At 43.4% G+C, this 20,278-nt stretch overlaps 2 protein-coding genes across 3 annotated transcripts in view; one reads left to right on the top strand and one right to left on the bottom strand.

Annotated features, from left to right (window-relative positions):
- FYCO1 (FYVE and coiled-coil domain autophagy adaptor 1) overlaps window positions 1-20,278 on the bottom strand; it is a 67,429-nt gene that overhangs the window by 9,973 nt on the left and 37,178 nt on the right. For both annotated transcript variants that reach the window (XM_060248902.1, XM_060248903.1), the window contains exons 11-14: window positions 19,312-19,479; window positions 16,594-16,743; window positions 14,625-14,821; window positions 12,326-12,470 (exon numbers count right to left, since the gene is read on the bottom strand). In XM_060248902.1, the coding sequence (XP_060104885.1) occupies window positions 12,326-12,470; window positions 14,625-14,821; window positions 16,594-16,743; window positions 19,312-19,479 (660 nt within the window). The remainder of the gene's footprint in view (window positions 1-12,325; window positions 12,471-14,624; window positions 14,822-16,593; window positions 16,744-19,311; window positions 19,480-20,278) is intronic.
- CXCR6 (C-X-C motif chemokine receptor 6) lies at window positions 528-7,548 on the top strand. The gene is made up of 3 exons (XM_060248904.1): window positions 528-566; window positions 3,395-3,462; window positions 6,046-7,548. Exon 3 carries the CDS (start codon window positions 6,048-6,050, stop codon window positions 7,077-7,079), a length of 1,032 nt encoding a protein of 343 aa, XP_060104887.1. The 5' UTR covers window positions 528-566; window positions 3,395-3,462; window positions 6,046-6,047; the 3' UTR covers window positions 7,080-7,548.

Genomic DNA, 20,278 nt, shown 5'->3' with positions numbered 1-20,278 from the left:
CCGATGCATAATTTTATAAACCTCTATCATGTAAAAAACCCTCTATTGTGTAGGAAAACCTTATAAGAAATATAAAACCTTCCTTCCTTGTCACTTTTTATTATTACTGTGGAACAAATATATTTTGCATAGAATTAATCATATATAAGATTAATTATATGCAAATATATATTTGTCTCTGTGTATATACAAACATGCACACCAGCCCTGATTGAATAGCCCAGGCTAGCCTGATATCATTCAATCTGTGGTTAGTATTTGGATGGGAGGCCACCAAGGAAACCAGGGTTGTAGACGGATACACACACATACACACAAACACACACAAAATCTGCAATGTGGCTATTCTGTTCAAATTACAAATAGGTTCACTTGGGAGGGTAGCTGTCTGGCATTGGACACAAAATTTGGGGCTTTCCCCCCTCCACTCTGCTTTTGTTTTGCTATACAAAAAAAAATAATCGAAACAGGAAACCCCAGGGATAACAATCGTTATAAATACCTAACACTACTCCCTTCATCAGACTGTGGTTGACATGTAGTTACAGCTTCTCCCTCACTGCAAGGTAAGTGTCTACCTCCTCTTGCTTCAAATTGAAAATTATAATGTGTACACAGGACAGACAGAAGCAGCTTTGCAAGACTCTTTTATCCAGTCTGTTGTGTGTCAAATGAGGGGTTTCTTTAATTGTTTTTTTTTTAATTCTACATTTTTATATTTCTCTTTTGAGCCTTCACAAGCATCTTTCATGGAATCATAGAGTTGCAAGAGACCCTAGGGTCATCTAGTCCAACCCGCTGCAAAATGCAGGAACGTCACAAATACCCCCCCCCTAAGTTTACAGGATCAGCATTGCTGTCAGATGGTTAAATAACAAATTCTATTCTATTCAAATAACAAATATGTCGAGGGGGGGGGGGGATGATTGCTATCCAAATGTTCACCCAAGAATGCCCCATTAAAGAGAGTCTCGACAGAGGTCACAGAGCATTTGGAGCATCTTGGTATCCTGGCTACGTTTGCACTTTTGCATCTGCCTATGGTGAGTTTCACACAAATTTATACATACCTTTATTTTCTTACTATTACCAGTCCCTACAATATGAATGCAATGCAATAGATAGCCTCTCACCTCAGCTAAGCTACCACTACTCTTAATTCTCCTGAAAATGGGAAGTCAGCCTCCTTCCATGATGAGGAACATAGATTCAGGTGGCACCTTTAGGACCAAGGTATAAGCTTTCATATGCATGCACACTTCTTCTTCTTCTTTTTTTTAGGTGCCACTAGACTCAAACTTTGTTAAGAGGAGCAGTCGTGCAAACTGAAGACTGACACATGTTCCAGAGAAATCTGGGATAATTAAGCAATAGACAGAGGCTAATCTAGCTTCCCATTCCCCTTTACACTGCCCAGCAATTGTGAGCTACTGTCAATAATGGAAGCAAGGTCTACTACCTGTGCTCTGTAGCTGAGTTGAGATTTGAAGCTAGGTCTCCCAAATCCAAACTCAGTCACTATATCACACCGGTTAGCTATTGTCTGGCTGAGAGCTATTCAGCATTGTTGTTGCAGCTTATCACCTATAAAATGGGACGATCCAGGTTTTGGGGCCCAATCCATGAAGCTAATAGGTGATTCATTCAGGACCAACAAAAGAAAGAGTACTTCTGTGCTGCATGGACAATTAACTGTGCGAGTAGCTGCTGTGGGATGCAATGATGGCCACTAAGCATAGATGCCTTTAATAGAGGACTGGGCAGGTTCATGGTGCAGATTCAAGTTTAACGATGATTACTGGCTATGATGACTAAAGGGAACATCCAGATCTAGAGGCATTAAACCTCTGAATACCAGTGCTAGAAGGCAATACCAGGGGAAGGACTTGGCCTCTATGCCCTGTTTTGTTAGACCTCCAGAGCAAGGAGGAGTAATTTGTCCAAAAGGATTCTGAGCAAGAAAAACATGTTTTAGAGTAGACAGAGGTTTGTATTTTGTGCCATCTCCTCAATATGATCTCTTGGATTTACATACATGTTTTCAAATTTATTAGAACTTTAAGATTAAAGGTGCTTCTTATAGATGAACACATGAAGCTGCCTTGTACTGAATCAGACCGCTGGCCCAACAAAGTCTACTCAGTCTGGCAGCAACTCCCCAGGGTCTCAGGCAGAGGTCTTTCACAGCCCCTACTCCCTGGTCATTTCAACTGGAGATGCCTGGGGATTGAACCTGGGAACCTTCTGCACATCAGGCAGATGCTCTACCACAGAGCCAGTTTAGTGTAATGTTTAAGAGCAGAAGAACTGAGCTTGATTCCTCACTCCTCCACATGCAGCTGCTGGGTGACCTGAGACCAGTCACAGTTCTCTCAGAGCTGTTCTCTCAAGAGCAGTTCTTGAAAGAGCTCTCTCAGCCCCACCTACCTTACAGGGTCTCTGTCGTGGGAGAGGAAGGGAAAGAAGGCTTTAAGCCACACTGAGACTCCAAGTGGAGGGCGGGGTATAAACCTTGTCCTGCAGCCTCTTCCTAGGTCCCCCATGCCTTACATTTTTGCCTCGCATGCCTGTATGTTTTCTCCAGACCTGAGTTATTAGTTCTCACTCTTCCAGTCTTGCTCATTAACTCTTCTTGATCCCAGTTCAATCTGCCTACCTGCTGCCAATCCTGAATTCCCAGCTGTGCATGCCTGCCTTTAGCCCCAGCCCAATTTCTACACAACTTTTCCTTGGACTCCAGTGACATGCTTAAAGATTTTCCTCACTTTCATAGCACCAAACAGTGTAGCTACAAAAGAAAAATTGTGCCTGTCTCAAAGCATCTTCATACCAATTTGTATTTAGAGTCTGATGCTTACATCTTGCATCAAGCTGCCTTCTACCAAGTCAGACCATTGGTCTCTCATGGTTAGAATTGTCTACTCTGACTGGCAGTGGCTCTCAGGTTTCAGGCAGAGGTCTTCCACATCACCTATTAGCTGGCCTTTTAAAATGCAGAGACTGGACTTTGAGCTTGGGATTTTCTGTGTGCCTAGCAGATGCTCCGCCGCTGAGCCACAACCCTTCCCGTTCTCTCCTTGTTGTCAAAGTCTGCAGTCTGCCTGCCTTACATCGACTCAGTTTTCTGGGTAAAAGGATTCTCGCATTGCAACTGATAGTCCTTCCCAATGGCCCAGTTGAGGGAACCGGCTGAGTTCCCAGTCTGAAAGGAGAACAGTCATAAATGCAAAACAGTATTCTTCCCTGTTGCCCCAAAGACCAGTCCAAATTCCTTTCAGACTGGCTACTTCATTGAGCTCCAACTAGATTACTACTTATATTTTGAATATGCCTATTACTCTGTTATTATGTGTCATGCTAGAGCTCAGACCGAGACATGCCATTTTTGTTTCAGAGTCCAGGAGAAAGCAGCTTTCTTGGAACTTCAGAGACCGCTGGCCTCTGCCCAACCCAGCTTGTGAAGTAAGGCTGTTTAACTCAATACAGACTGCAACTTGGCTGCAACTGCCATTTAACTATGATATTTTGCATAATTTAGAAACAGTAAGGATTACTAATCTTTTGTTATGGCATATTTACAAGCCATACGAAAAACAGTCTTGCTATAAATAACCCCCCACAAACCAAGTCCTATCGTGCAACTAGGTCTCCCCTAGTCATTCAATCCCCAACAGCAGTTTCATGAAGGAGACATCTGAGTGTGACTTTGGAACAGAAGTTTAGGTTAAAACGTTAACACAAAATCACCTTACCAATACTGCTATCAACTGAGGAGCTGAAGAATCCCCCTCTCATTCAAACTGGGCAGTTAGCTGGCCTAGTCCCCTACTTGATGCCTTCTAACTGGGTGTTTGTGCTGGCTGAAGGTGACAGCCCAGTCCCAATTGCCATATTTCTTTGAGTGCGTGAAGTATCATCCAGAGACCGGTCGCTAGGATCGAGATGCAAGCGGCCACAAGAAATGGCAGAGAGAAGTGCTGTGGTGGAAAAAGAGTGGGAGGAGAGAGAGAGATGCAACCTGTACGAGCAAAGGCACCCAGAACTTGCAGATCGTTATCAAAGCTGTGCATATCCTGCAATTCTAATGCTCAAGAATATAATTTGGAATTAGGTGCAAAGGTCAGCACCTTAAGAAGCCGAGTGTTTCGGCATTTCTTTAATAAGGGAACCATCTAGCCTTTACTATGGTTAAGAGAGGTTTCTAAGAGAGTGTGCAAATTCCAGGCAATAAATGCAAGGGATGGGGTAGGAGTGTTTGCCATTCACAAGGCAGAGTTTCTGTTTTTCACATATCTCCTTCATCCCCTCTGAGGCTGCACAATTTTCAGGATAAACAAATTTACACAAATATGCATGGCCCAGAGAAGCTGCAATTCATATATGTACATGGAAAGCGAGTGTGGTGTAGTGGTTAAGAGTGCTGGACTAGCTAGTACCTGGAAGACCCAGGTTTGAATCCCCCCTCACGCTATCGAAGCTCACTGGGTGACTTTAGGCCAGCGACACCCTCTCAGTTTAGCTTACCTCACACGGGTTTTGTGAGTATAAAACAAAAGTGGGGAGAATGATGTAAGCTGCTTTGGGTCCCCACTGGGGAGAAAGTTGAGGTATAAATGAATTAAATAAAACATAGACTTGAATACTGTGACGTGAATTAGCAAAACTGCCGTAATATATATCAAGTTGTGGAAGGATGTATACCAGTGTCTGCTTTTGAGTCAAACACAGGATGCTGAGAAATCTGAGGAAAGCCTTGTTTGATTCATGAGTATGCAGCTGCATGAAGTCTCTCCCCTCCTCTTCCATCTTTCAGAAATGCTCACACATTTTTTCCCTCTTCTCTCTGCTGTGGTCACCAGCATCTCCATCCCAACTACCAGTCTTCACATGATGCTGTGCAACACTCCAGGAAATATGGGACATGATGGGACCCTTTCTGAATAACATCCCTGATGAATGATCACACTAATACTTGAGAGACATATAAAAACATAGTCAATAAACAATATTGACACTCTGAACCTCACTATGTTTCGTATTGCCTTATACTATCACATGTATACTGAATCAGAACATCTCTCAAGGTCAGTATTTTCTGCTCAGACTGGCAGCAGCTCTCCCAGGTCTTAGGCAAAGGTCTTTCACATCATCTACTACCTGGTCCTTTCAAATGGAGATGCAAGGCATTGAACCTGGGACCGTTTGTATGCCAAGCAGATGCTCTGCCTCTGAATCACAGGCTTGTAGAAAGGAGCCTGAGTCATGGAATGTGACTTCAAAGTTATTATCTTGACATTGCAATCTTTGGCCTAATTATGGCCAACTATACTAGATCAGGACCTATCCATGGAGCCATGAACATCCCCCAGCTCTTCATATACACCACTACTGTATTATTCTTTACTCATTATAATAACCAGGAATAAAAGAGAGATTAGATAAAAGCCATTGATCTTTCTAGAGTTTGTGGACTTCCTTAATTAAGTCAATTAGGTCTACATGCCTTGAATGTGTATACAAACCACAGGTTTAAGTCAGTTCAAGGACAACCACTTGAAGACCAGTCATTTGGCTGGTTTCTGCAGTCAATGAGAATGTCTTGGAGTCAGGCAAAAAATTCCCACTAATGAAAGGCACCTCCATCTGTGGAACGCAAGGTTCCTGCCTCTCCCCTTCTGCTGCACACCACTGATCTCTTAATGCTATTCCTGGGGGAGAGGGGGCCCACAGGGCAGTATAAAGTCCAAATTGGAGGGGGTTTGCAGAGGGGAGAAATTGCCCCCTTTCTGTTAGTGGAAAATTTTATCTGGAACCAGCTCAGTATTAGCAGGTGTTGCAATGCTAGATATAAATGATCTCATGTGTTTGCAGCTTGGTCTATAGCTCAGCTTCCTTTCCTCTCAGTGAAAGACAAGGCTCACAAACCCCAAGCCTTTGGTTGGCAGAGCTGTCTTGCCTGAATAGTAATATGAAGCAATGTAGGGACACCCAATGAGCCAGGGATTCACTTTAATGAGATGTTTTTTCAAATGTTTGTGATTACAGATATGAGCACCGATGAGGATTATTATGCATACCTCAGTGCAGTGTCCAAAGAAGACTACAACTATGATTTTTTTCCAAGATTTAGCAAAATTTTCCTAACCTTCATGTACTCATTTGCCTGCATCTTTGGTGTGTCTGGTAACACACTGGTTCTCATCGTGTTTATTTTCCATGAAAAAGTGAAGACGGTAACTGACATATTTTTAGTGAGCTTGGCTACAGCGGACTTATGCTTTCTTGGTACGCTGCCATTCTGGGCATACTCTGCTGCTCATGAGTGGATCTTTGGCACTTTGGCATGTCAAGTCATCCGAGGCTTCTACACCTTGAATCTGTATGGCTCCATGCTGACCCTCACCTGCGTGACTATCGAGAGATATTTTGCAGTTGTCCAAGCCACCAAGGTCCATGTCAGCCAATCCAAAAGGACAATCTGGGGCAAAGCGATCTGCATTTTTCTTTGGATTGTTTCCTTGGCATTTGCTTTGCCACAATTCATGTACAGCACTCAGGCAAAATATGACAAAATAATATGCCATGCAAATTACTCTACGCTTCACATGGAACAAGCCATTGAAATCACCCAGATGTCTCTTGGATTCTTCTGCCCGATGCTTGTCATGCTTTTTTGCTACTTTACCATTATAAACACTTTGCTCAAAGCAAAGGGTTTCAACAAACACAAGTCAGTGAAGATAGTATTTGCTATCGTCATGACATTTATTTGTACGCAGGCACCCTACAACTTGCTGAAACTGATTCGTGTTGTGGACCGGCATGTCCTCCTCAGCTGGTATTATGAATATGCACTGATTGTAACAGAAGCAATTGCTTATTTCCATAGCTGTCTCAACCCTGTCCTCTATTTCTTCATTGGAGTGAAGTTTAGGAAGAATCTGAAGAAAATAGTTAAAAAAATTGGGTGTGCCAGATATCGAGAAATGGCTAAGCAATGGCAGACGACTGAAGACGAGGGCTCAAAGACCTGCACTGCTTCCAACAACGCAGAAGAAACAAGCCTGCATCCACTGTAGGAGGTGCATGCCCCAATACCCTGAGCACGGCTTCATTCTCATCACTGATATAAGCCAATGCCACAAACGGCATCTTCTCAAGGAAACTGTACTATTTCCAGACTATGCAAGTTTTCTTACATTATTGCAAGAGTGTTAATTAATCTCATTGCATTCCTGTTTCCAGTGCTCTGGGGGCATCTTCTGAGAAAGGACTGAATTGTGCTAAAGTGCAGCAGCTTCGTGAGGGACTCTGACAGGAAGACTGAATTGAAATGTCTAGTTTACCTCTCTTTATAGCTCATGGCTGGTAAGAATGTAAATTACCACAGTAAGAACTATTAGCTTTCTGGCCTGGTATAGGAAACTGCAAACCATGTTTACAGCATGAATTATTATAGCATGAATCTTTTACCTTTAAAGATGCTTACAGTATGAGTCTTTTTAATATTAAATGTTCTTGGAGAACAAAAGTATGGTGTGGCATCAAGTAGCTCTTCTTGATATAGTTTTGTTTTCCACTTAGAAAATAACATATTGTTGTCTAAGTACAGTCAAACTATTTGGCCACTGAGCCTAGTAGGAACTGCCAAAGTCTCAGGCAAAGGTTTGTCTCAGTTTGGATTGCCCTGATCAAACCCCCATTTAATGAGCATAAGCCTCTGGGCTGGATTCAGACTAAAATTTCTGTTAAGAGAAAGTGTGGGAGGGGGCCACCAACTCACTTCTGCTATAGGCCTCCAGTTTGTCCCCCTGCTGTCCCTGAGGATACCTCTCCCCAAGAAGAAGACGACTGCAGATTTAAACCTTGCCCTTCTCTCTGAATCAGAGACTCAGAGCGGCTCAGAATCTCCTATATCTCCTTCCCCCACAACAGACACCCTATGAGGTGGGTGGGGCTGAGAGAGCTCTCACAGCAGTTGCCCTTTCAAGGACAACTCCTGCGAGAGCTCTAGCTAACCCAAGACCATTCCAGCAAGTGCAAGTGGAGGAGGAGGGAATCAAATGATGGGGGGGAGGGAATCAGTAGGTTGCAGGGGGAGGCAGGAAAAGAAGTGCCCTCTAGTAACAAGAAATTTAGTCTGGATCTAGATTACTGAAATAATTAAAGATTGCTATATAAAATCCCTAATAAAAAGTGCTTTCATGTGAGAATTGTGCAACTTCTGTATAAAGCATCACATACATGCGAGGATTACAGAGGGAGCATTCACATGCCAAGAAACCCAAGCAAATCTTTGTCTTCCAGCAGATGGCGTGAAACATGCCACAGTCTATTTTTTTCCCTTTGTAAAAGTGCTCACTGTGAATTAGCACCAAAGGCTGTACATACACAGGCTTCATGCTAACTGCTACCCCAAAGCATTTTTCATCTAAGGGTTTTGTAAATTTTTGAAGCAGACCCCAGAGAACTGCAGATGGTGGTTTTACAGAGCTCATCACCATGAGCCCTGTATTCTATGAGCCCCAGCCCTTGACAGCCAGCCCCTGACAAAAAAAGGTAGAAACAGAATTTCAAATTCTGCCAAAGAATGCAAACAAACAAATTACATAAAGCAAGAAAAAAAGTTAACCAAGTGAAGAGTTGACCAATGCATGAAGAAATTTTACTTCTGTGTTCCTACCAACAGAATGATGAGAAATGCCCCAAAACAACCAGCAATATTCTTCAGGGAAGGAGATCTGGGGCTGTGCTTGTCAAAATATAAGCCCTACTTTAGATGACAGGTGATTGTACATCAGCCATGGCACTTCTCTTCTTCATGTGCTGGTGGAATCGAAATATGGCTTATCCTTCTATCACAGATCTAAAGAACATGTGACATGGGCGCTCCACATAGAGGCCTACCTGCCTATTCTCCAGATTTGCATACTGTCACCCCCCACTTTATTGAGGAGGAAAGGTTGTATGGATGGCTTCCACATGAACACATGAAGCTGTCTTATACTGAGTCAGACCCTGGTCTATCAAGGTCACTATTGTCTACTCTGACGGGCAGCAGCTTTCCAGGGTCTCAGGTAGAGGTCTTTTCGATCACCTACAACCTGGTCCTTTCAACTGGAAATGCCAAGGACTGAACTTGAGACTTTTGTGTTCAAAACAATGATGTACTGCAGAGCCACAGTCCCTCCCTAAACATGGAATTCCAACAGCATATTTTCTTTTAGGTCCACTGGATGGACCTAAACACAAAAAGGACCTCACAAAAAGGACCTCTTGGATGGGTAATGTGTCAAGCAGGACATGTATGGCAAATGTGAAATGAAACAATAAGTTTGGTTTGAAACAGCTTTATTTGGACTTAGTTGTCTCCTCATGTCTTGAAACATGAGAACAATAGTTATGAAATCCTGTACATTCTTTAATAGCCAAAGTAGTAACAGCTGGCTCACATGTGGGGTGAACATGATAATCAGTGGTGCTGTCAACTCATGGCCGACTTATGGTGACTTTCCATGAGGTTCTCAAGGCAAGACTTCAGGGGTGGTTTGCCACTGCCTCCCTCTGCGTAGTGACCCTGGACTTCCTGGTTGGTCCCTCCTCCAATGTTAATCAGAGCCAACCCTGCTTAGACTCCAAGCACACGTGCGCGCACACACACACACATTTATAGGTCATTCTATACAACTTAACAGCACTTCACACACACACACATGTATATTACTTGCAATGTTCCCTCTAAGCTGTGGATTCTTGTGAGCAAAAATTCTACTTCATGAACTATTGGCATTAAAGTTGTGAGCAAGTGATTTGGCTACTGCATAAATTAGTTTGCTCTAGGGCCATCTAAGACATAAATTTGCAAACCAGAGGCTAAAAAACTGTGAGCTAGCTCACACTGAGCCAGAGGCTAAAAAACTGTGAGCTAGCTTAGAGGGAACAGTGATTACATGTGACCTGCCTAAAAACTGTGGTTCAGAATTCAAATTCTAATGAAAACGAGTATCAGTATTGTTTGTATAGGAACCAGTCAGACCTGAAGCAGAACAATCTGACTCCGCTATTTTGAAAAGCAAAAAGGGAGCCATATCTCGAATTCTACCTTTCTTTTTGCTTGCTTTGGCCATTTTCATAACCTTGCTTTTCTACAGCTACACAGACTTGATAACTCTGCCAGATGTGCTGTCTTCATCACTCCCCCCACCTTTTTGATGTAAAGGGTAAGAAGGTCTGTATGGTGCAGATTCTTTAGAGAAGTATTACAACAATAAACAAGGAACTTGTATTGACAAGAGCCATAGTCAAAACTTACTTCATCGTGAAACCTGAAGGGATCAATAAATACTTGATAGACCAGGGGTGCTGAACTCATTTGTTACAAGGGCCGGATCTGACATAAATGGGACTTTGTGGGGCCAGGCCATGCATATCGTAAAATATAATGCCAGGTAGTGGAGGTATAAACTTTATAAAGGATACAGAGAAACACAATTAAAGATATTTTTTACTTAAAATACAAACAACTTCTCCCCCTGCCCCCAGATCTACTCAGATTGGTAATGGCTCTTCAATGTAAAATCCCCCTTTGGCTGTGGGTTCCCAGGTTAGAGAACTCACTAGGCTCCATTTCTAAGGTCCATTCAACAGAGACATGCCAACTCAAAGCATCAACCCTTTATTTGCAAGGTCACACAACTCCAGCAAGGAACAGCTTCTAACTGGCCATACAAACGCTGAAAAGCTGATACTGTGCTCCACTCTATTAAAATAGATTGCAGCACAGACAAAGCTGCAAGGAAAACATGGGATGGATTTTCCATTAAGGTCACTGTGCCCAGATAGACTACTCCCAAAGCGCTCTATCTGGGCATAGAGACCTTAATGGAAAGTCCATTTTGCATTTTCTTTGCAGTTTTGCAAGCCCAGAATTGCCTCCTGCTTCAGCTTGCAAAGACAAGGAAGAAGGAGCTAGGAATTTCGGCAGCCTCCAAGCTTCAAAGGGTGAGGACAGGAAGGGGAGGGGGAGAAAAGAGCCCTTTGGGTCTGATTAAAGCCCTGGGTGGGCCGGTTCTGGACTGCAGGATAGACATTTGACACCCCTGTGATAAACCTTGAGCTTCTTCCCTTTTACATCACATATTGCCAAGGAAGAAACTGGTACCACCAGCCAAGCTGTCATAAAGAATTCTGCTATCCAGAATCCCAGAAAAAACACCTTGAAATTCAACATGGGACACATGCCTCAGTGAAACTGAATATTTTAAAAAAACCAGCATCTTGCACATGCAGTTAAACTAAGCTCAGCTGTTGCCAGTGTATTAGTAATTAATCCTCAAAACATTTGCACACAACTGAAATCCCCCCTACTGCAATTCAATAATTAGAGTCAGTTGTACTCTGTACTCTGGTGTGGCGCTATGCAAAGAAGCCATAATGCTTGCCTGTTCCTGTTGCCCTGCTCTTCCTGTTTCTCCTCCTCTCATTCAGTTAGTAATTTCCTGCTCAGCATAATTCACAGCTTTGCTGCTACAACCAAACTAGCAAACTATGGTTGTTGCTTGCTCTTCAAACCAGAACTGCAAACGATGGTTTGAATCTGTGTGCAATCCTGGTTTGGAAGGCGAGCAAATGATTTAGACTGATTCCACAGTTGCTGTTGCTATGCCCCTGAGCTTCTGTTTTCGTCGGATCAAGCGATCAATTCCCCAACAGTTGCTGTGTGGCTGCATTTTGATCCACAGCTCCCTCCAATTTCCTTTGTGTCTACTTGATCACTAAAAAACAAGATCAAGTAGACACGAGAGAAACTGGAGGGAGCTGTGGGTCAAAATGTGCCCACATAGCAACTGGTGGGGAACCAGTCACTTGATATGACAAAAGCAAGAGCCCGGAGGTGGAGCAACAATGACTGCAGAATTGATCTGAATGAAGGGCCATTTAAGCTGAAAGGTGACTACTTGTGCTAGTAGAAGGCTTCAGTTGCAAACTCTTCTGAGTGGAGTGGTAGGATACACAACACTTAAAACTAATTCATCAATCCTATCTTTGCCAAGATAATTTAGCAGGCAGAGATTGGGGGCCATTTGCAATAGTAGGCAGGAACAGAAGTTTTCCTTTCCCGAGCCCACCAATTCTGGCCCCAAAATTCCCCTTCCTGTGGTCATTTTTAGTTTTAGCACTTGGTTGGATGGGGGAAATTTTAAAAATGACTGGGGGGGTGTATTTGTGGGACGGGGGCAGCAATGTGTAATACAGTTGGGAGCCCAGTGCTTTTTTTTATCATGCCTGACTCCTTAATGACTTTGTTTAAATAGTGTTTACTTACAGATCAGTCATGCTTCGGTCCAGGGATTCTTCTTCTGTTTGGCTTTCATTATGGACAGAGTCCTCATCCTGTAATTGGCCCACTTCCTCGTCAGTGATTATATCAAATGGGGCCTCATCTGTGGGCTTAGAAGTTTCAGTTGTAACTGCATCAAAAAAGAGATAAATAGAGTTTTTAGAGCTGGAAAGACTGTGAATCCCCTATGAAGTTATCTGCACCAAGTTAGAATTCAGTATTCTGGGAGTTTACAGTGCAAGAGCTGGTGTGGTGTAGTGGTTAAGAGTGTCAAGATTAGTCTTTGGGAGACCTGGGTCAAAATCCCCAATCAGGCTATAGAAGCTGGTGGGGTGATTCTTGGCCAGAAAGCCTCTCTCAGCTTAACCTGTCTCACAGGGCTCTTGAGAGGAGAGAAAGGAGGAGAGGAGGATGGGGTAATCTGCTTTGGGTTCCCATCAGGGAGAAAGGAGGGGTAAAAATGGATTAAATAAATAAGAACAGAATTTGGCTGCATGGAAATCCATCAACCTACCTATTCTTCACAGAAACACTGCCATCAAATTAATCTGAACTGGAATTAAGTGGGGGGGAATGAGATCCCACCTAGGTAAAATAATTCTGAATGGTCTATCACCACCTCTTCCCCAGTCCTGCCTATAAGCTTACATGATGCAGTGTAACTATGAATGAAGCAGGCATGTGAGATAACACTGAAAGGCTGTCTTTTCAGTGCTCTTGTGCAAGGGCCACACCACTCACTGTGAGCCTGCAATCTTCGAATAAGAACAGCAGAACAAAGGAAAGCAGCCAGAATCCAATAGGACAAATTGATTTTCAACAGAAATTTGGCCAGGTAAGGAGATTTCATGTGACTTGTGCCTAAGGACTTTAATAGTAGGTGCAGTACTTTCTTCTAAGGCTACTACTCTACCATTTTACACAGAAAGTTTGTTATGCTGCTATTCGCTAGCATCCCAAAGCCCAGAATGCCACTGACACTACACCTCTTATTAGGACCAACCAAATAATACCTAACTGTGCAAGCTTCTTGAGCTCACACACTGTTCCATGCCGTCTAGCAGGTCCTATTAATTGAAATAAGATTACCATATTTTTCGCACCATAAGGTGCTCCGGACGATAGGACACATCTTCCTCCTGGGGGGCGATCCGCTGCTTCCGATCCCGGTGCTTCCTCCATGCCTGCCTGCCTGGCTCCAGCTCTGACGCTTACAGCAAGTGCCAGGATCGCTCCCTCTGCCCTCCGATCCCGGTGCTTGCTGTAAGCACCAGAGCTGAAGCCAGGCAGGCAGGCATGGAGGAAGCACCCGCCCCCTCTGCAAACCCAGCGCTTTGCGAGCGCCAGCTGTGGAGGGGGCAGCGTGCTTCCTCCGTGCCTTTCTGCCTGGCTTCAGCTCTGATGCTTACAGCAAGCGCCGGGATTGGAGGGCAGAGGGAGCGATCCTGGCACTTGCTGTAAGTGTCAGAGCTGGAGCCAGGCAGGCAGGCGCGAGGGAAGCGCCGGGATAAGAGGCGGAGGCAGCGGATCGCCCCCCCCCCAGGAAGGTAGGTACCGGTACCTTCACTCCATAAGACGCACACACTTTCCCCCCCACTTTTTTGGGGGGGAAAAGTGCATCTTATGGTGCGAAAAATACTGTATTTGTAATGCTTTGTTTATTACTTGCTCTTTGTATGTAAAGATGTTATTATTCTTTGTTTTTTTTATTATTTAGTTTTTGAAAAATAAAAATTATATTAGGGATAGAAAAAGGCCTTATATGGACCTGTGTTCTTGGTTTTTGGATTTTACTTTTGGACCACCATGGCTGCTAATATGCCCATCTTCACCTGTAGTATTGTTCTTTGGAAAAGAGAATACTCACTAAGAGAACAAAGACTGTATCTCAATGCCAGAGCAAAACATACTGAAATGCTTAAAGAAAGTGGGTTGGATCCAACCACCTTTTTTTACTGGTGAAAAGGGGAGGAGGGGTCACCTTTGAACGCCCCAAAGGGCTATTTTGGCAATCATGGGCTCTGCAAGGACAAAAGTCATGTGGGATAGTGGGGCTGTAGAAAGAAAGAAACTAGGTGAGACAGAGCAAAAATGCTGGCTGGATCTAACCCAACAGAAGCTGTTTTAGAATGTCATCATCTGGAATATGAGAGGCTATTCTTGATTAGGTAATATGTCTGTACTGAGAATTCAGACAAAGATGGAATATCATGGAAGGTTCTCACACAGCCATAAAACGTCTACTGGGAAACTGTCTCCCAAGACTATACAGACGGGGACTCACCCATAACTTTACGAACCAGAGACAACGGTGAGGCGAACAAACTCAGTGGTTCTTCTTGGCTAGTGTTTGATCCGGAGTCACTGGAGGCAGCATTTGATTTCTTAAAGCAAGCTCGGCAGCAGCGCTCCTTCTTGCCAGTGTGTTTGGACAGGGCATAGTGGTTGCAGCAGTAGTAACAGAAAATACGTCCACAAAGCCTAAAAGGAACCATAATTTTTAAAACAAAGGAGGTCCTGCATGCAATTTCTAAATGGAGACATTTCAAGGATGCAACTTTTGACATAATGAACTCTCACTCAAAGAAAACTTCATGGTCTTAATAATACTGCATCACACGTTTCAGACTTCTCTTTGAAATAAATGGCAAAGCATTAAGCTCAATTAAAGGTATATACATGCAAGATCCCATATTATATGGCACTTCTTCATATAAAATTATCCTTGACTGAACAATCCGTCTCCTATTCATGCGCATGCTCTCACTGAGGCTTCAGAATACACTTGGGAATGGGGGTCCTGCCCAGGAGATTTGTGCATCTGGTGAAATCTCAGGAGTACTGCTTGGTGACACAAAAAGTCACCCAGGCTTCAGCAAACCTGTTAAAGGCTTTTCAGTCAATTCATGACATTGTCTTCAACCTTTTATTCAATTAATTAAGGTATTAGGCAACTGCAGCATCTCAATACGAGCAAAGGTATTTCATAAACTAGAAACAAGAAATATGGATGAGGAAAAAAACCTAGTTTGAAAGTATTCACTGAGTTAAAAGACATCTACACGATGTGTGCAATGTGCTATCTCATAAGGAAACCACTAGAACATGGGACGCATTACAATCTCGAATTACGATGTACCCTTTAGCATGAATTCAGTTATTAACACTTAATACAGTGATGGAATACTCTATCTGGAAAACTTGTACTAGAAATTTACCAGATATTAGGTCTTGATGTTCATGTCTCATACATACAAATCTACCAAACTAATGGAATTCTATGTCCAGAAGAATATCAAATCTAGTTATTAGCAGAAGAAAAAGAAAACTTGATGCAGCATCAGTTTACACAATAGCACTGCAATATTGCCATGGCCTCTGGTGTGGTTCCTACACTGCTCTTGGTACTGTCTCCTTTTCTCAAGGGGTTAAGGCAAATTGCATGGTTATGCACATAGCAGACTAGTTACAGGGCATCCCAAGTGTCATTATGTAAGTGTGTGATCCACCAATGCATACCTTACTGGAAGTGATGTGGAGCAACCACAGAGGTGGTGCTTCAGTTCATGTATAAACTGAGCTGACTCTCAGTTGCTCTGATGACCCACCATTTCTCTGTTGCATCCTGGGGATTGTGAGTGAAATGCAAGCCCTGGGATGCAATGGAGAAACTGCAGATCTCCATAACTGGCATTCTAACCACTCCCTACAAGAGAAGGGAATTTTTTTAATGTATTCCAGAACAGGAATTGGAGCGCTGCCTCTTAGCTATTCTTGGGGTTGGCCTCCTCTATAGGAAACTCCTCTCTTGCAACCCAGAGTTTGCAACAGTGACATTTCCACAGGTCATGGGGACATGATCACGATGCCACCTGTCTGCGAAAAAGAACAGCTAAGGAAAAAACTGAAATGTATTCATTAAGCAATTTCAGATGGAATTTAATGGAAACCCTAATTACTATAAAGAGCCAGTAATACTTAGAACCCAGGGCTAGGTACCAGATTCAAACCCACACTTTACATGAAGCTCCTCAGGTCATGTTTGGCCAGCTGCTATCTATCAGCCTAATCCACCTTGCAGCTTGTTGTGAGAATAAAACTGAGTGGGGCACAACCGTGCGTGCTTCCCTAAGCTCTTCAGGGGAAGGGTGTGAGAAAATTAACCTTGAGGAAATATGCAATTGTTAAAATAATAACTGCTGTTAACCACTCACAACCACACTGGTTCACAAGGTTGTTCTGCCTTTACTGACCTGCAGTGGTGTCGGCGATTCATCCAGCCAAAGTCCTTCTGACAGTCTTGACAGCAGCTGACCTCTGCATCCCCCAGCCACCTTTGCTCTGCGGTCAGCTTCTGCTGGAATTCCAGAGCATCTGACTTCTGCCAAAGGGCATCTTTGTCCCTTTCAAAAGCATGAAGAATAAATACATGAATAAACAAAATTCCTCAGGGAACTCAAGGTTTTGAGGTGGTTTAAAAAAAACAAACATAAAACCTCTATCCAAGTTCAGCATAGCAAAAAACAAACTGAATTTCCTACACGGCATCTACACTCTACCTTCTGTATGTTCCCTGGAAGAAAACCATGACCCTCTGCTTGTGGGGGTTAGAGGTGAAGGTTCTGCTACTTGCAGAACAGTCGGGTCAGGTCAAAGACTCCATGAGCCTACTGTAGTTGTGACATGGACCTCATCATTTAGGGCTGCTTTTAACGGATGACTTTCACAAGGGAAAAACAGTGCTGGGGACCGAGGACCATTATGGCTCCTGCTGTTTATTTCCACCTGAGATTCCACTAACCAACACACAGAGGCATACTTCCAGTTCCAGTGGCTTTGTTGTTGTTCAGTCGCACAGTCGATTTCGCCTCTTTGCAACCCCATGGACAAAGTCACGCCAGGTCCTCCTGTCTTCTACCATCCTCTGAAGTCTGCTCAAATTCGAATTAGTTACATCAGTAACGCTGTCCAGTCATCTCATCTTTTGCCGTCCCCTTCTTCTTTTGCCTTCTGTCTTTCCCAGCATCAGGATCTTCTCCAGGGAGTGCTCCCTTCTCATTTGGTGGCCAAAGTATTTGAGCTTCAGCTTCAGCATCTGACCTTCCAGGAAACAGTCTGGGTTGATTTCCCTTAGGACTGACTGATTTGATCTTCTTGCAGTCCAAGGGACTCTCAAGATTCTTCTCCAGCACCACAGCTTAAAAGCATCTAATCTTCTGTGCTCGGCCTTCCTTATGGTCCAACTCTCACAGTCATATATTACTACTGGGAATAACATAGCTTTGACTATATGGACTTTTGTTGGCAGGGTGATGTCTCTACAGGTCAGTAATGTATATCCACGATGTGTGGAAGGCCTCACAGAGTCACAAATGATTTAAAAGATCAAAATCCCCCCATAATGTTTCAGACCAAGAAAATGCTTTTTTAAAAAGTCAGTGAGAATAAATATATAAGGGTGTGTAAAAACACGTACAAAAGGATGGGACATGTCTGTCAAATGCACATACAAATATATTTTGCCTTTTTGTGCTAGCTAAACATCATCAGGGGAGGGAATACTTGTCTGCAGCTAAAAATGTCAAGTGTGACCCACAAACCACAGGATTTAACAAGTGCAGACGTAGCTGTCTAAAATGTGGCAAAGAAGTCTAAAATGCAGCAAAGAAGCTTCTTTCAAATGCCTGGTGTGATGCCACTGCTGAGAAAGAGGTGAGAATGGCAGAAAGCCCATGACAGCTTTTATCGGAAATAGAAGCAGGGACCCACAACACATGGGGACCTGCAACAAAATGCCACAGATTGTTCTCAGCTTGCTCCTCACATAGCCATTGCATTCAGCTCTAATGCAAACTGCAGAAGGGGGCATCAATTATGGTGCTGATGGGGAGGAAGTCACAAGCAATCCTTTCCCACGTTAGATCTTCTCCCTTCCCCTTTCCCTTTGCAATAGGTTTCTTTTTCCCGTCTATCCCCAGTTTTATCTTTCCCCTCTCTTTTATTCCACCCCTCCTTGCCCTTCCACAGGGTCACTTCACCATCTCCACTGCATCTCCCTATTCTGCCCACATTGTGTTCACCAGCGCCTCCTATGACAGCACCCTTCTCTATCCTTTTCCGGATTCTCTCTTTCTCCCTTTCCCCCTCACTACTACTTCTTCCTTCCATTGCCTTTCACCCCCAAGCATTCACTTTCCCCCTTTGGCAATGGTGCTTGCCATGCATCCATCCCCTTAAATTCCTCTCCTCATCACCTCATCTCTTCTCCCCCCACCATCTGTTAGGGGAGGGATGGTGGCTCAGTGGTAGAGCATCTGCTTGGTAAGCAGAAGGTCCCAGGTTCATTTCCCGGCATCTCCAATTAAAAAGGGTCCAGGCAAGTAGGCATGAAAAACCTCAGCCTGAGACTCTGGAGAGCCACTGCTGACTTTGATGGACTGAGAGTCTTATTCAGTATAAGGCAGCTTTGTATGTTCATATATGTTCATATGTTCAAATCCCCTCAGACTACCGTCCTGTCCCCACCTAGCACTCCCAATGCACCCTCACTGCCTCCTGTCCTGTGATCTCAGGTTGATGTCCCATGGTGCAACTTCACTTCCATTCTTTGGTATCCAATGGGGTTGTTACTGCAACTAAAATGGTGCCCAAGCTTTTGTGAGGGTTTGGGTACCATTTCAGGCTGCCTGAACAAGCTCCATCTGTAATACCTTCCAGACTCACACATAAATCACAGTAACCTTCCTTTTAAGTTTCTTTTTGTCAGAAATGGAGGTTGAAGGAGGCAAGTCATATTCTTTGCATGGCTGGGAGTTCCTCCTGATATAAAGAACCTTATCTTCCTGTTGTATAGCTTTTGTTATCCATGAGGGCAACTGGACTTCAAAATCAGAGATAAGTGGGAGACCCAGGGAATTCTCAGGGGAGTCCATACACTGATCTAGCCTCTACGCTAAAATAAATCTACTAACCTGAGAAGTTCAATTAATCGTTCTTCAAGGAACTGCTTTGTTCTAGTAAGGTCATCTAATTCAGCCATCAGCTTCTGGTCATTGCTGTCCCGTTCTGACCTCATTTTGTCAAGTTTCTCATAGTAATCCTGAATCTGTTCATTCGCCTTGTTAACTTCCTTCTGTGTCCTGTTAAAACATAAATTAATTTTCCTTCAAGGCTTTTCTCACTTAGTAATAATGACAAACCAACAAAAATGATTACTTTAGCCATATAATGGTGACAAAACACTCGGTGCAGTTGTCAAGTTGGATTTGAAATGGCTAGCAGCACAGAGCAATACACAAGATGAGTAAGTAAATTAAACACATGGATGCAATAGTGCAAATTCATTGAATTAAATGGAATATAGAAAGTGGAGGGGCAAGCAATGCCTGGGAAGAGAGCCAGCATGAACAATCTATCTAGACTAACCATTGGAAGATCTTCATTCATGGAAACCTTTCCCTCTATTCTTTATTGCTGAATTTGCTCCACAGCATCTATGCACCTAAACATTCTTTCTTTCTTGAATCTCTTGACCTAAGCAGACCTTCCATGGAAGCCGAATCAATGGCTCTGGAATGCAGTCAGCCACTACCGATCAGTTAGGTCCTGTTATCTTTGGTAGGGTTATCAAATTGTATTCCTACAATTAATATTTAAAGCTACATTAAAGGGTATTTTTATAAGATTCTTCAAATAAAAATCAATGATAGTTTCTAAATCACCCGCAGAAAAAGTGCTTAGCACACTGAAACCAAACACAGCAGCTAACAACATGCCGGGCAGAATCTTCAACTGAGAACAGGGCAGTTTCACAAGGGAAATGAGACACCAAGAAGAAGTCAACATCAGCTAAGTAAGAAACATTCAGCCTGATACAGGTCATGTCTGGGAAGTGCAGCATGCTGATTTAAACTTACTAGGCAATAGTCATGTACAAAG

This window comes from Heteronotia binoei, chromosome 10 (genome assembly GCF_032191835.1).
Source record: "Heteronotia binoei isolate CCM8104 ecotype False Entrance Well chromosome 10, APGP_CSIRO_Hbin_v1, whole genome shotgun sequence".
NCBI lineage: Eukaryota > Metazoa > Chordata > Lepidosauria > Squamata > Gekkonidae > Heteronotia > Heteronotia binoei.
Note: the sequence above shows the minus strand (reverse complement) of the source record. Positions and strands in the feature narration are given on the sequence as shown.

Bases quoted from the DNA above. Each gene is read 5' to 3' on its own strand.
- CXCR6 (XM_060248904.1), top strand. From the start codon at position 6,048: ATGAGCACCGATGAGGATTATTATGCATACCTCAGTGCAGTGTCCAAA.